This window comes from Podarcis vaucheri, assembly GCF_965113315.1.
Source record: "Podarcis vaucheri genome assembly, chromosome: 13".
Lineage (NCBI taxonomy): Eukaryota > Metazoa > Chordata > Lepidosauria > Squamata > Lacertidae > Podarcis > Podarcis vaucheri.
Genome location: NC_138751.1, coordinates 49,753,368 through 49,768,183, shown reverse-complemented (window position 1 = coordinate 49,768,183; position 14,816 = coordinate 49,753,368). Strand labels below are relative to the sequence as shown.

General features: G+C 44.4%; 1 protein-coding gene across 1 annotated transcript; it reads right to left on the bottom strand.

Moving 5' to 3' along the window:
• Positions 1 to 1,552: 1,552 nt before the first annotated feature.
• Positions 1,553 to 13,414, bottom strand: LOC309516245 (UDP-glucuronosyltransferase 2A2-like). Its single transcript, XM_082194937.1, has 6 exons — positions 12,591 to 13,414; positions 11,047 to 11,195; positions 10,069 to 10,200; positions 9,388 to 9,475; positions 7,453 to 7,672; positions 1,553 to 2,370 (listed from the first exon to the last, which is right to left on the bottom strand). Exons 1-6 carry the CDS (start codon positions 13,324 to 13,326, stop codon positions 2,082 to 2,084), a joined length of 1,614 nt encoding a protein of 537 aa, XP_082051063.1. The 5' UTR covers positions 13,327 to 13,414; the 3' UTR covers positions 1,553 to 2,081.
• Between the last annotated feature and the right edge of the window lie 1,402 nt (positions 13,415 to 14,816).

Sequence of the window (14,816 nt, the reverse complement as noted above, 5' to 3'; positions counted from 1 at the left end):
CCATGATGCAATGCAATCATAACTCTGCTACATGCGTGTGCCCAGGGCCAGATTTAGATTTGAGGAGGCCCTAAGCTCCTGAAGGTAATGGGGCCCTTTATATGTCCAGCTGTCCTTTGTCAACAACAAATTGTCGCTGTTTTTTGTGTTGAATATATGCTATATGGTGATTTATGGACCTAATAGGTATCTAAAGCCATTTGCACATAACAAAATATGTATTTTATCAAAGTAATTGTTGAACTGAAATACAATTAAGAAGAAGTATATTAATAGTGCAATTGGGGGGGGCAAGAGAGTGGGGCCCTAAGCTGTAGCTTGTTTAGCTTATATGTAAAACCAGCACTGGCTAGTGCAGCGGTGTAGCGTGAGTTGTCAGCACCCGGGGCAACGCAAGTAATTTGCGCCCCCCCTAACCCCTAACCTGCGAGTTGCTGCTGGCGCTGCCGCCCAAACGACGCTGCTTGCCCGGAGGAGGAGGGGGGCAGAGAGGCGAGGAAAATGCAACGGCCAGCAGCTGCAGCAGCACCGGCGGAGGCGGGGCTGTGAGGAGGGGCTGCCTGGCGCGTCCTCCGCGGCGAGCGCTGAGAGCCGCTGCCTGCTGGGCGCCTTCAGCCGGGCGCCGCGAGACATGCGGCTCCGCTACAGCCTGCGCCCGAGGCTCTTCGGCGACTCCGGAGGCAGCGAGCGCCCCCCCCGATGTTGCGCCCGGTGCGGCCGGCACCCCTGGCACCCCCCACGCTACGCCACTGAGCTAGTGTATTCATGGGGGTGAAGAGTGGAGGAGAGAATGAATGAGATGGATCTTGCTGTTTTACTGCATGCCTGAATCTCTGTGCTTTTGCAGGCAAGGAAGATAGACCTGTCAAGTTCTCCTGAGACAAATAATTCTAACGCATTGGGGCCACCACTGAAAATGCCCTGCCCTGATTCCTTATTGGCTTGTACCAAACACGGAATGCAGAGCAGTATTTTGACATCGTATCTCATGGGGATAGTCACAAAAGGAGCATTAAGGGAATGTCAAATACTGTCTTATACGGAAGGAGACAGCTTGGTATTGCCTTCGTGGGCTGCTGGCCTGGCTTTGAGACTGGGTTCTCTTGCAGGTCTACCAGATTTAACCTGCTCTACTACAGAGATGCAATCTTCAGTTCACTATCCGTGTATTGTATTTGCTGCAGCAGTGGAAGGGAGGAGTATTTATGCCCATGTTGAGACGGTGCGATTTAACTTTATTTGGTCTATTTTCAGATAGCAAAACCATATGATAGTTTGTTAATGAGCCTTGATCCTTTTATTTAATTTATAAAAAATTGAGCTGTATTCTGAGCAGTGCAGCCAAGCCATTTACAGCATAAAAGCTGCAGCCATGGATTCCTTTTCTGCATCACTATTGCATTTCTTTTACATTACTACCTTATTATACTGCATTTTCTGGATCTTTATTTTTATAGAATAATCTCAAAGTGGGGGGAGTAACCCTAAAGCAAACCATTATGGATACCCAGTGTTGTTGTGTGTGTGTGTTTAGGGGTACTCTCAATCTGACTCAAGAAAATCACAATTTTAGAGTTCAAATCAGGGGAAATAAATACAGTAAATGGACAAAAGTACAAAAAACATTCATTACACTGGGAAAGGAAGTGAAGTAGCTATTGGCTGTGGTAACAACGAAACTGACCAATCACCATGCTAGATTCCAACTCCTACTTCACACATTAAACGCTCGCTTCTGTCTGAGACTCAGGAAACACCGTGACAGGAAATGAGGCTGCCATCGAGGGTAGCAGAAAAATGCGCTGTGAATACCTCCAACTCTCCTCTCTCCACTGCTGAATGGAGGGTTGTTAAGGCTGGCTTCAGCTGAGCATTGCTATAATAATAAATTATTATTATTATTAATTCCCCGCCCATCTGGCTGGGTTTGCCCAGCCACTCTGGGCAGCTCCCAGCAGAATATAAAAAACATGATAAAACACCAAACATTAAAACCTTCTCTAGACAGCTGAAAATGCTTAGCACTTTTGGAAGCAGATTCCATAAAGGTGCACACAACAATGGCTGAGTCCCAAGAGGAACTATTCTGTTTTCGTCTTCATAATGATCCGAACACGTTTCCGACAATACAATAAACAGCACAAACAGCATTTGACAGCAATGAATGTGAAGAGTGCCATGCAACCAATCAAGAAGGCAATGGTATCCAGGGAGTGATATTGGTACCAGGTCAAGTGATGCGCAGCTACTCTCAAGTGCTTGGCACCTTTGTGGCGCATGACAAACTCAATCCAAAAAACAGCTCGGTCCAGTGGCTTTAACAGTTGGTCATGGTGGATCTGTGATAGCCTTAACGCATTTTCCTTATATCTGGAGGAAAGGAAGGTGGGGGAGAGAAATAAAAACAAATTGAGATAGGCAGAGGCGTAGGAAAGTCAGGTGGTACCCAGTGCATAAAATTTCTTGTCAACCCACTCCCACGTTGATTTATATTATTATTTTTTTGTCTGCAAAAATGGTTTTACATCATTTCATATTTTCTTACAAAGGAATAATAATAATTAATAATAATAATTAATAATAATAATAATTAATAATAATAATAATAATAATAATAATAATAATAAACTTTTATTTATATCCCCTCCTCCCTGACCGAAGTTGGGCTCAGGGCGGCTAACATCAGATACATAACACTGCTATAAAATCAAACAATAATTAAATTACCTCCTAAAAACGTCAAAATCAAATTAAAGTCTTATTAGAAGGCTTTCCGCAGGGTTGGGGCTGGGAACAGTAAGTGCTCCACTGAATTGAAATTTCAGCCTTCAAAACATAGGACAAATGGCCAAGTAAACAGCTATTTTCGTGGAGCAGGGTCAAGATATTAACTGATATGCATGAAATTTCGTATATAGATATATATAATCCCTAGTGTAGTAAGACCTTTGGAGCAGGCATTTTTTTAAAAGAAAGTTTTTAAATTCCTAGTAGGGCAGTAATTGTTCCTTGATAATTTGTCACCCCCCTCCATGATGACCCCCCGCTCCGCCCCACCTTCCTACGCCCCTGGAGATAGGACCAGAACTCAATTTTTGATTGCAGTTTAGCAAGCACTGTAGCATTAAAGTCCTTGATGATTACCCCCAAGATTAAAAACAGCTTTTAAAATCAACACATTTATTATGTCATCATGTTCAATTGGTTAGCCTTTTGTTGCAACACACCCACATGGGCACACCTCTGAAAATTGTTAAGCAGCATTAAAACTTACCTACTGTTTTCCATTCAAGATCCAAAAGTGACTTATTGCTAATGTTGCAGCTGCTTAACTGAAGGCAATATCCTGCCCAGATTAATATTTTGGAAATATTGCAACAAAGCCTGTTGGTAAGCAGTAGCAATGGGTCCTGCTGGACCTGCCAGGGCTGCTAAGGAGTCATAGGGGTGTGGACAATGAGGTCCCAGGGGCCTAACCAGTTGTGGTTTTCTCCCCATCCTTCTGCCTTGCAAAGATATTGTGGACACCTAAGTATTTGTACAACTGCAATGCTTAGGTAAAGGTAAAGGGACCCCTGACCATTAGGTCCAGTCGTGACTGACTCTGGGGTTGCGGCGCTCATCTCGCTTTATTGGACGAGGGAGCCGGCGTACAGCTTCCGGGTCATGTGGCCAGCATGACTAAGCCGCTTCTGGCGAACCAGAGCAGCGCACAGAAATGCCGTTTACCTCCCCACCAGAGCGGTAACTATTTATCTACTTGCACGTTGACATGCTTTCGAACTGCTAGGTTGGCAGGAGCCAAAGATGTTGGCTATTTGCAGTTTAGTAGCACTGCAGAGAGTTTGCTGGGGAGACCATGCATGACAAGGAACTCAAAAATAACTTTAACAAGGTTTTAATAACAAATACAAAACTCCTTTTACACTAAAGAGAACAACAAACATGACCCAACCCATCCCCCAGGGTAATGAGAGAGCTAGGTGCTTCTCCTTATATACTATGTCCAAATGCTGACACAGCTTAATTAACACAACCTAGCAGCACCTGCTATGTTTCACAGCTGTAAGACTGGGTCTCATTATTTGCCCTGGCCCTGGCCCTGGCAACGGGAGCTCACCCTGTTGCAGGGATTTGAACCGCGACCTTCTGATCGGCAAGTCCTAGGCTCTGTGGTTTAACCCACAGAACCACCTGCGTCCCTCTACAATGCTTAGCACCTAACTAAACTGAAAATGTGTCTTACTTTGGTTCAGAAGGTGTCCCTGCTATCCAGTTGCTTCACTGCTGGGAGAAAACTTATGGGGCCACCACCTCTTAGCACCCTCTCTCTATCCTTCTACTTTGCAGTGAAACGGGGCATTTAAACACCGCAGCTGTATAAATACTTAGCACCTAACTATGGGCTCATCCACACTTCTGCTTGTGCTGTGCCCAGAAAGCATGCGTCCCAGCGGTTTTCCCCTTGCCCTGTTCCTTTTCAAGGGAAAACTCGCTCATTGACTATAGATCAGAACAAATGGCAATCCAGGGCCAAAAAGGACTTGCTCTTTCCTCCAATTGAGCACTAAAGAGCAGCTTTCTCTTGGGTGGGGGGGAAGCAGCAAGACAAGAGGAAGTGTGGATAAACCCTGAGTGCCATAGCTTGGTTCAGAGTTGCTATCGCAATGTCTAGGGTGGATTCATGCCAAAGGAACTGCCTATTACTCAACCCATCTAAATAGCCAAAGGCAGTGACAAATCTGCAGCAATAGAACAAACTGAGCGACACAGATCATATACATCTATAATATGAGCTAACACCCAAGAAGTGAGAGAAAGGTTACCAGAGACATCAACAAACTCAAAGCCAGGCTAATTTCAAATCAAACAGTTTTTATAGTGGTTTTATCCAGCTCCTTCTTCCTGGTTCTTCTTTTACAGCCAGTGCAGCCCCACTGAATTCCATGGGGATTGCTCCCCCATACATATGCACTGCATGGCAGCCTGCATAGCTTAGTCTTAAAGGAGCCACACTGGGCTGTTAATAAGTCATAGAATCATAGAATCATAGAATCATAGAATCATAGAATCATAGAGTTGGAAGAGACCACAAGGGCCATCGAGTCCAACCCCCTGCCAAGCAGGAAACACCATCAGAGCACTCCTGACATATGGTTGTCAAGCCTCTGCTTAAAGACCTCCAAAGTAGGAGACTCCACCACACTCCTTGGCAGCAAATTCCACTGTCCAACAGCTCTTACTGTCAGGAAGTTCTTCCTAATGTTTAGGTGGAATCTTCTTTCTTGTAGTTTGGATCCATTGCTCCGTGTCTGCTTCTCTGGAGCAGCAGAAAACAACCTTTCTCCCTCCTCTATGTGACATCCTTTTATATATTTGAACATGGCTATCATATCACCCCTTAACCTCCTCTTCTCCAGGCTAAACATGCCCAGCTCCCTTAGCCATTCCTCATAAGGCATCGTTTCCAGGCCTTTGACCATTTTGGTTGCCCTCCTCTGGACACGTTCCAGTTTGTCAGTGTCCTTCTTGAACTGTGGTGCCCAGAACTGGACACAGTACTCCAGGTGAGGTCTGACCAGAGCAGAATACAGTGGCACTATTACTTCCCTTGATCTAGATGCTATACTCCTATTGATGCAGCCCAGAATTGCATTGGCTTTTTTAGCTGCCGCGTCACACTGTTGACTCATGTCAAGTTTGTGGTCAACCAAGACTCCTAGATCCTTTTCACATGTACTGCTCTCAAGCCAGGTGTCCCCCATCTTGTATTTGTGCCTCTCAATTTTTTTGCCCAAGTGCAATACTTTACATTTCTCCCTGTTAAAATTCATCTTGTTTGTTTTGGCCCAGTTCTCTAATCTGTCAAGGTCGTTTTGAAGTGTGATCCTGTCCTCTGGGGTGTTAGCCACCCCTCCCAGTTTGGTGTCATCTGCAAATTTGATCAGGATGCCCTTGAGTCCATCATCCAAGTCGTTGATAAAGATGTTGAATAAGACCGGGCCCAAGACAGAACCCTGTGGCACCCCACTAGTCACTCTTCTCCAGGATGAAGAGGAACCATTGATGAGCACCCTTTGGGTTCGGTCAGTCAGCCAGTTACAAATCCACTGAGTGGTAGCATAGTCAAGTCGCCTCACTGCCCATAAATTCCCAGACCTGTGTGAAAATATTATACCCCTCTTTCCAGAAAGTGGAGTAAAGTGGAGGCATATTAACTGGGCTAGGAGCTGGGAGATCAGAGTCAAAACCATCAGCTAGCCATCAAGTTCCTTGTGTGACCATGGGCCAATTACTGTCTCTCTCAGCCTCAACTTCCTCACAGAGTTGTTGTGAGAATAACATGGGGGGAAGAAGACCCATGAATGCCACCTTGAGCTCCTTAGGGGAAAGATGGAATGGATATAAACTCAATAATTGATAAATAAAGAATGATAATAATTAAAAGTATATTTTCAGCCTGCCTGTCCCTGATTTTGCTGAACAATATAACACAACACAGTGGCCAATAACAATGGCACTAAACACTATTTATAGACTAATACAAATGATCAGAAATACAGCCAAAGTCTCTAAATCTTCTTCACCAGTGATGGTAGAATAATTCAAAAGTTTGATATATACATAATCTGACACCAAATATCGTCGGAACAGAGTTACCAGATAACCAATCTCTTTTGTTCAATGCTTCATCAGCTAATCTTGATCAATTCTTCATCATCCAGACTTGTAAGAATTACATATGAGAAGGATGTAGTTCAATTTCTTAACAAGCCAATCTTACATGTAAGCAAATACAAACGCTGTAGAAAATACACTCTGGGTCAGTGCTTATATGATATTGTAGTCACTGCTGTTATATTGTACAGCTTGTCCATATTGCAACACAGGGGTCTGTTTACGGATTACTGTCCCTGATTTTGAACTGGGGGAGGACTGTGTGTGTCGCCAGGTTTGAGTCATGAAAAACAAACACCTACAAATCAAAGGAGGTGCAAATCTGTGACAGAACCACAATATTTAGGCATATGAGCACATGACTTTACATGCATATCTTCAGCAAATCCAATGTGTGGGTGCATACTTGCCCGGGTGAGGTGTGCAAGCAGGGTGCAATGCATGCCTTGATACTATGGACATTGATCTGAACCATTCTACTTTTTACAGTAGCATTTTGAACACCATTTTGAATTTATCCTTACAGCAACCCTGTTAAGTAGACTGCAGTGCAATTCTAGGAAAGTTTGCAATTCTAGCAAAACAACAACGGGCTCAGTGCTAAGGAGCAATACTCTTCCACAATCAGCTTTTGACACTTGGCATGGTTTCTGCAAATTTCCACAGGTAAGCTGCCATACACCTGGCCCTGAAGCAATCTCACATGCATTCTGCAGACTAATGGAGACCACTAGTCATCTCTCACTTTCAGAGGAGAGTTTGCGATTGACTCACGTGGCGTTGAGAATGACAGCCTTCACAGCATCCACTAAATCTTCGGCTTCCATTGTCTGGATGTCCAGCCCCACAGCCATCCCTTTTGCCTTCATGTGCTCAATATTGTCAGGCTGGTCAGCAAACATGGGAATCCCCACTGTGGGAACGCCATGGTAAATAGCTTCATAAATCCCGTTGATCCCACCATGTGTTATGAAGGCTTTGGTCTTGGGGTGTCCTGGAAAGAGAAGGTGAGACTCTGTTAACTATGGGATGATAAAAGTAGGTTATTAGCATTGATTCTCAGCAGCAGTGCCCAGCATAGTCCAACTGTCAGGCAATCTCTGAAGATAGCTGTTCACTATACATATGGTATATGATGTATGGAAGTGAGAGCTGGACCATGAAGAAGGCTGATCGCCGAAGAATTGATGCTTTTCAATGGACTGCAAGAAGATCAAACCTCTCCATTCTGAAGGAAATCAGCCCTGAGTGCTCACTGGAAGGACAGATCGTGAAGTTGAGGCTCCAATACTTTGGCCACCTCATGAGAAGAGAAGACTCCCTGGAAAAGACCCTGATGTTGGGAAAGATGGAGGGCACAAGGAGAAGGGGACGACAGAGGACGAGATGGTTGGACAGTGTTCTCGAAGCTACCAGCATGAGTTTGACCAAACTGCGGGAGGCAGTGGAAGACAGGAGTGCCTGGCGTGCTCTGGTCCATGGGGTCACGAAGAGTCAGACACGACTAAACGACTAAACAACAACAACCACAACAAAGAACTCAGCACTGACCCTGGCCAAGCACACAAGAACATTTTTGTAAAACAGAGAGAGTTTGTAGTCCCTGGCATCCTGAATAGTGGAAAACGCAAAGCACCAAAAATTTAGCACTGTCTGGGGGCTTGGTTTTCCCTGGGGTGTACCCCATGTGTTTTCCATGCCTCTCCCTGTTATGGGAATGGTTGCTAAACATGGGAATCTAGGTTCATAAATTCTTCTGGCTCCACCATGTGTTATAAAAGCTTTGGTATTGGGGTGTCCTGGAGAAGGAAGAGGAAAATTTACTCGATATGAAATGGTTAAATTATAATTGATCTTCAGCTATAGCATTCCAGCTTAGTCCACATGCAATGCTATCCCTGAATGTTGCATATAGATATATCCTCAACAAGAAAGCAGGCAGCACAGAACACAGGAGCACAGTAAACTTGCTGGTTGGACTAGAAAACACTACAGTTCTATGATACTACTGAAGTGTAGATGGGTTCCCATGAAGCAAGGCAAAGTGATAACCGCCGGAACCTTTATTGAACTAACAGAACTGGACAACAGGGGCAGAGCAACTGCTTATATACAGTGCTACTTCAGGTTACATACGCGTCAGGTTACAGACTCCTCTAACCCAGAAATAGTACCTCGGGTTAAGAACTTTGCTCCAGGATGAGAACAGAAATTGTGCTACGGCAGCACAGCAGCAGCAGGAGGCCCCATTGGCTAAAGTGGTGCTTCAGGTTAAGAACAGTTTCAGGTTAAGAACGGACCTCCGGAACGAATTAAGTACTTAACCCGAGGTACCACTGTACATTTCTGAATGTCTGAGCCACTCCCAATGTGAAACCTAAACCTCTAAGCTGCGAATCATAACTCAGAGTTTCAGGGCCAATGGCAGTGGCCCAAATCCTGAAATGTTCTATGGTTGGATTGTCAAGTATCGAATCAGGACACAGGGGCTCAGAATCCCTAGTCCGGACTCAAGCTCAGGCAAACGCAGACCACTGGATACATAACAACTACCATTCTGTGATCAGGAATGGATCAGAATAGAACAAGGGGAGAATGCTCATTGCTGTCATGAGTGAGGAATATGGGGATGGAGGAAAGATATTTCCAAGGGACTGGCAGAACACAGCAATGAAGCCATAATTGCAACAAGCATGAGGTATCCCTCACCAAGAAGATCATTTTGTGGTATCCAGTCATAAATCCTGGTGTTGGCACCTAAAGTTTCTGGTCTTTTCCCTTTGTGGCGCCAAAGAACCTGGATTAGAAAATAAGAGGAAAGCTTCCATGACTCCTACATTCATAATGTACGGGTAAAATTGAAGAAAACAAATAAACTAAAAGTTACCCAGAACAAATTCCATTGTCCATCATCTTCTCTATGAATTATTATGCACTAATAATTAACTATCATAATATTTACAGTGGATGCTCAGGTTGCGAATGTGATCTGTGCGGGAGGCACGTTCGCAACCCGCAGCGTTCGCAACCCGCAACGCTGTGTCTGCGCACACATGGGTTGCAATTCAGCACTTCTGCGCATGCACAACCGCCGAAACCCAGAAGTAACCCGTTCTGGTACTTCTGGGTTTTGGCGGGTCCGTAACCTGAAAAAACGCAACGTGAAGCATCTGTAACCCGAGGTATGACTGTATTAGACAAGGATAGCTTCAACGTCTAACACAACTCCAATGTATTTAAGTAGATTTCAAGAAAAGAAAATCTTTAATGTGTTTGCAGTAAAGGGATGCAATTTCACAGGTCAGTTAAGGGAATTGGGGCAGCATTTTCACAAGTCCACTATACAACTTTTTGTTTTTGTTTTCTATACCAAACAACATGAACACTGACCTTCTGTGGAAGCTGGCTAAGTGCCAATGCAACGATGTTACTCTTTTCATCCGTTAGGTTTGCAACAAGAGAGCCCAGAGAAAACACCACAATGCCATGTTCCCCTGAACTCTGGACAAATTCTTCCATTTCCTGTCAAAAGTTCAAAGCACATTTAAAAATAAATATATTGACAAGTCACATTCCTCCATGTCTTTGCCGTTTGAACCTGATGCATGAGTAGCAATGTGAATATTTTTCCTGATATTTAATGTTGTGAGGGAGTGTTTGGGAAATGATCTTTAAGTTCCAGCTTCCAAACTGTGCTTTAGGATCCATGGAAGCCTATTAGAGTTCTAAAGGTAAAAGGTAAAGGACCCCTGGATGGTTAAGTCCAGTCAAAGGCGACTATGGGGTGCGGTACTCATCTCGCTTTCAGGCTGAGGGAGCTGGTGTTTGTCCACAGAGAGCTTTCCAAGTCATGTGGCCAGCATGACTAAACCACTTCTGGCGCAACGTTACACAGTGACAAGTGCCAGAGCACACAGAAATGCCGGTTAGCTTCCTGCCACATTGGTACCTATTTATCTACTCGCACCGTTGTGCTTTCGAACTGCTATGTTGGCAGGAGCTGGGACAGAGCAACGGGAGCTCACCCCATCGTGGGGATTCGAACCGCCGACCTTCCAATCGGCAAGCCCAAGAGACTCAGTGTTTTAGACCACAGCGCCACCCAGAGAGCAGAGTTTACAACAGACCAAGTCACTGGTCACTCCAGCTGCAGACACCTTTTCTCCACTTTTTCACCTGTGCTTTTCACATCAGCCTGAAAAGCAGAAAATTAAGCAGGCCAAGTTCTTCCTGGCACAACTATATCAGTGATGACAAGCTCATCCACTACATTTGCTACACTTCTCAAAATGTATAATTCACCCAGCAAGAACAATGAGACCTTCTTTCAAGAAAGCACGCCTAAGTGAAATTGGGTTTCAGAATTACCTCTGGCAAAGGCTTGGCTGGCTGACACTGCAGACCCCCCACAAACTCAAAATTTGGTAGGAGAGGCCGTGGGAATTCAAGGTCCCAGTAGGTACGGATCAACCAGATTTCCGCTTTCCCCATCACTTCACACTGAGTTGTGGGTCTCCCTGTCGAATGAGAAAGAGGAATGAGGTTACATTCAGCTTGTCTCTCCTTCACGTTTTCAACATTTCCACAAATAGTGAAAGCTGGTTCACACATTACATTTCAACTGGACACCTAAAAAAAGTAAGAGATGTGAACAGGAACTGGGGACAGAAAGAAATACATGTATTATGAGCACTCATTCATTAGCAAGCCTGGATTGGCTATGGGTCCTTGATGGATATTCTTTCAGGGGTAAGTCCAAGTTTTTTCTTCCATAATGTTAGAAAGAACCAACTGGCCTGAAGTCAGCATTGGTAGCTCAATCTGCACCAGAACTAGTGACAATCTATTGACAAACCAGGCCATTGGTTCAGTTCTTGTTACTGAATTCTGCAAAGAACCCTATGCAGATACTATCTGTTGCAGCTTTTGGTTCCTTCAGTTTCCTTGACTTTCTTTCCCCCTCAATATTACTGATGCATTGATAACACATCTTCCCCTCAAAACAACAACAACAGTGTGGTGGTGATCACACATACAGCTTTATGAAAATTATCTTCATGTGGTATCTTCCTGATGTGCAGGAGCTAAGGATAGGTCAATTGTGGCTGCTCTCAGTTTCTTTCTTCCACAATAAATTGTCCACATTAGTGCATTAAAATGTCATTCATTTTAAAAGTTTTCACAAAAAAGTGTCACTCCTAACAGACATATTTTTGTATGCACTTTTGCATATTATACACATCTTTGCAAGCAGTTTCCCCAAATATACAAAGCTATTCTCACAAATGTATGCATTTCCCTGCATGCTTCACATAACTTACACATTTTTGTACAGTGTTTTTGGTCGATTGAACTGCATTGCAAAATTCAGGTAACTCCAGTTTCAAAGCATAGTTGTGTGTCTGTCACTCAGGGAAGTGGAATTTACATAGGTTTACAATATCAGATCAAGTTTCTCTGCCATCCATTGCAATAAAACACATCAGTAAAATATTGCACAGAAGGATCCTGATGAAATAATAGATAGAACTACATAAAAGTTGCTTGCTCATCATTTGTTGAGTGGTGGAAAAGAGCAGAAAATGTCTGTTCTTCAACTCCAAAGCTAATTTTAGATATGATTCTAGTTCAATTTGAGCTCAGGGGGAGTTGTACAGAAGGCAGAGCAACTGGGGAAGCAATATAAGAACAAAGCAGGTAAGATTCACTCCTCACTCCCTAACAGATGATCAGGTCTATTCCCAGCAGACAGTGGCTCTGCCCCAGGATGAGGCCTTTCCAGTCCTGCTACTAGGAGGTCCTTTCTAACTGGTCATGCCAAGGACTGAAGTTGGAACCCTTGACCTCTTTAGAGCATCTACTCTACCAAATAATAACAATACTTTGGGAAGAAGAAACAAAAACAGACTTACCTAAAACCTGACTGTAATAAGAGTCCCAATCGCCATACCAGGTCTGGAAAACATGGTCTTGCACGAGGTAAGATATTATATTCTTCACCCTTTCTCCAAAAGACATTCTGTCTGTGAGCCCAGACAAGACAGCCGGGGCATAGGAAGGAGGGGCAGGTATCTTGCCACAGTGTCTCTCCACTGTTAGGCCTGGCGTGAACTGCAGGGTGTACACAAATGGGATGTCCATTTTCACAGCAATCAGGTCGCCACAGGGTGTCGCAGGGTCTGCAAGGAGCACGTCGTAGTTGCTCTTTTTCAGGCGGGCCATGAGTTCCTGATCGGCCAGTACATTTTCACACTTGAACTTATGGAACTCATGTACTTTCCTCATCATCTTTCGCATCTCTTGGTAAAACCTGTAGAAGGTCAGAGCAGTTGGCTTGTGGTCCAGCAACAACGTGACGAAGTCCTCAAAGAATGACTGGGCCTCATCCTTTCCATAGGGCACAGGGAACACCTCAAACTTGGCAGCTGATATATCATCGCTGGGTTCGATTAAGATGGACGCTGATGGGGCTAGGATGCTGACATTGTGACCTCTATGCAGCAGTTCCTGGATAATGACCTTGATATTTAGCCAGTGGCTAGCATCCTCTGGCCAGATAAGCACATTCCCGCAGAAAATGTTTCCTACTAAGGCGAGCTGAAGTATTAACAATTGAATTGCAACCGCTCTTGTTGAGTTGGGGACCATGATGTGCTTTTCTGGGAAAGCCAAAGATTCGTCTTCTGTCACTTGTCAACAAAGATGTCATTCAGTGCATAAAACTCCTATTCCACACCCTACTTCAGAGAAGACTTTTTACCAAATGTGTTGAGTCTTGATTTTTAACTGTCGAGGTGGAACACTGTTTGAAGATTTCTGGAATGAGAAGCACAACCCATCTCCATCACTGTTTCAACTGAATGAATGATGTTTTTACATAACCATAACCAATACAAATCTACTACCCACGCCAAAAAAATTACTCGGATATCATTTTATTCAAATAGATGATACACCTATCTTCTCCTGGGCTATATCGCTCAGGTCATTGGGGTATAGGCTAATGGCAGCTGTTCCAGTGGTGTAGCTGCCTCTATATATTTGGGGGTATAGGATTGTTCATGGAGTTTTCTTGGCAGGGATATCGGAGTGGCTTGCCAGATCCTGCTCCAGGTGACAAACCTAGACAGCATATTAAAAAGCAGAGACATCACCTTGCCAACAAAGGTCCGTATAGTTAAAGCCATGGTTTTCCCAGTAGTGATGTATGGAAGTGAGAGCTGGAGCATAAAGAAGGCTGAAGAATTGATGCTTTTGAATTATGGTGCTGGAGGAGACTCTTGAGAGTCTCATGGACTGCAAGAAGATAAAACGTATCCATTCTGAAGGAAATCAGCCCTGAGTGCTCCCTGGAAGGACATATCCTGAAGCTGAGGTTCCAATACTTTGGCCACCTCATGAGAAGAGAAGACTCCCTGGAAAAGACCCTGATGTTGGGAAAGATGGAGGGCACAAGGAGAAGGGGGCGACAGAGGATGGTTGGACAGTGTTCTCGAAGCTACCAGCATGAGCTTGACCAAACTGCGGGAGGCAGTGGAAGACAGAAGTGCCTGGCGTGCTCTGGTCCATGGGGTCACAAAGAGTCAGACACGACTAAATGACTAAACAATAAATAGGATTGTTCTACTACTTTCACCAAGCACAACGTAACCTGTTATTTTCCCAGTTTGGATGATCCTCCTACTGTGTTCATGGCATTCCAACATGCAGACACCATGCCCATTATATTTGCAGAGCAGAGCAGACTTGTGAAGCAACCTTCCTGGGACTGTTCCACTAGGAACAGCTGGGAGATTACCTGTCTTTTTCCTCCCTGCACACTGAAAGTTCGCATCTCAGTGGGGAGAAAGAAGGCTCAGGCATTTTCCCTGACAAGCTACCTTACCATCTGCTGGGAGTGCATAGACATGCTATCTTGTATGTGGACATGAGTCCCAATTTGGGAGAAAGGCGGGATGCAAATATATTAAAGTGATAATAAGAAGAATCGACTTCCACATGCAGCCTGAAGAGGTACAGTGCCAGCGTTCTGTGTTTGCAGGGCCGGATTAAATGTTTTAGAGAAGGAAGTGTCCCAAAATTGCAGCCTGAGCTGCCTTAGGGGCCAGTTCCTTTGCAGGGCTACACCGCTGTAATTA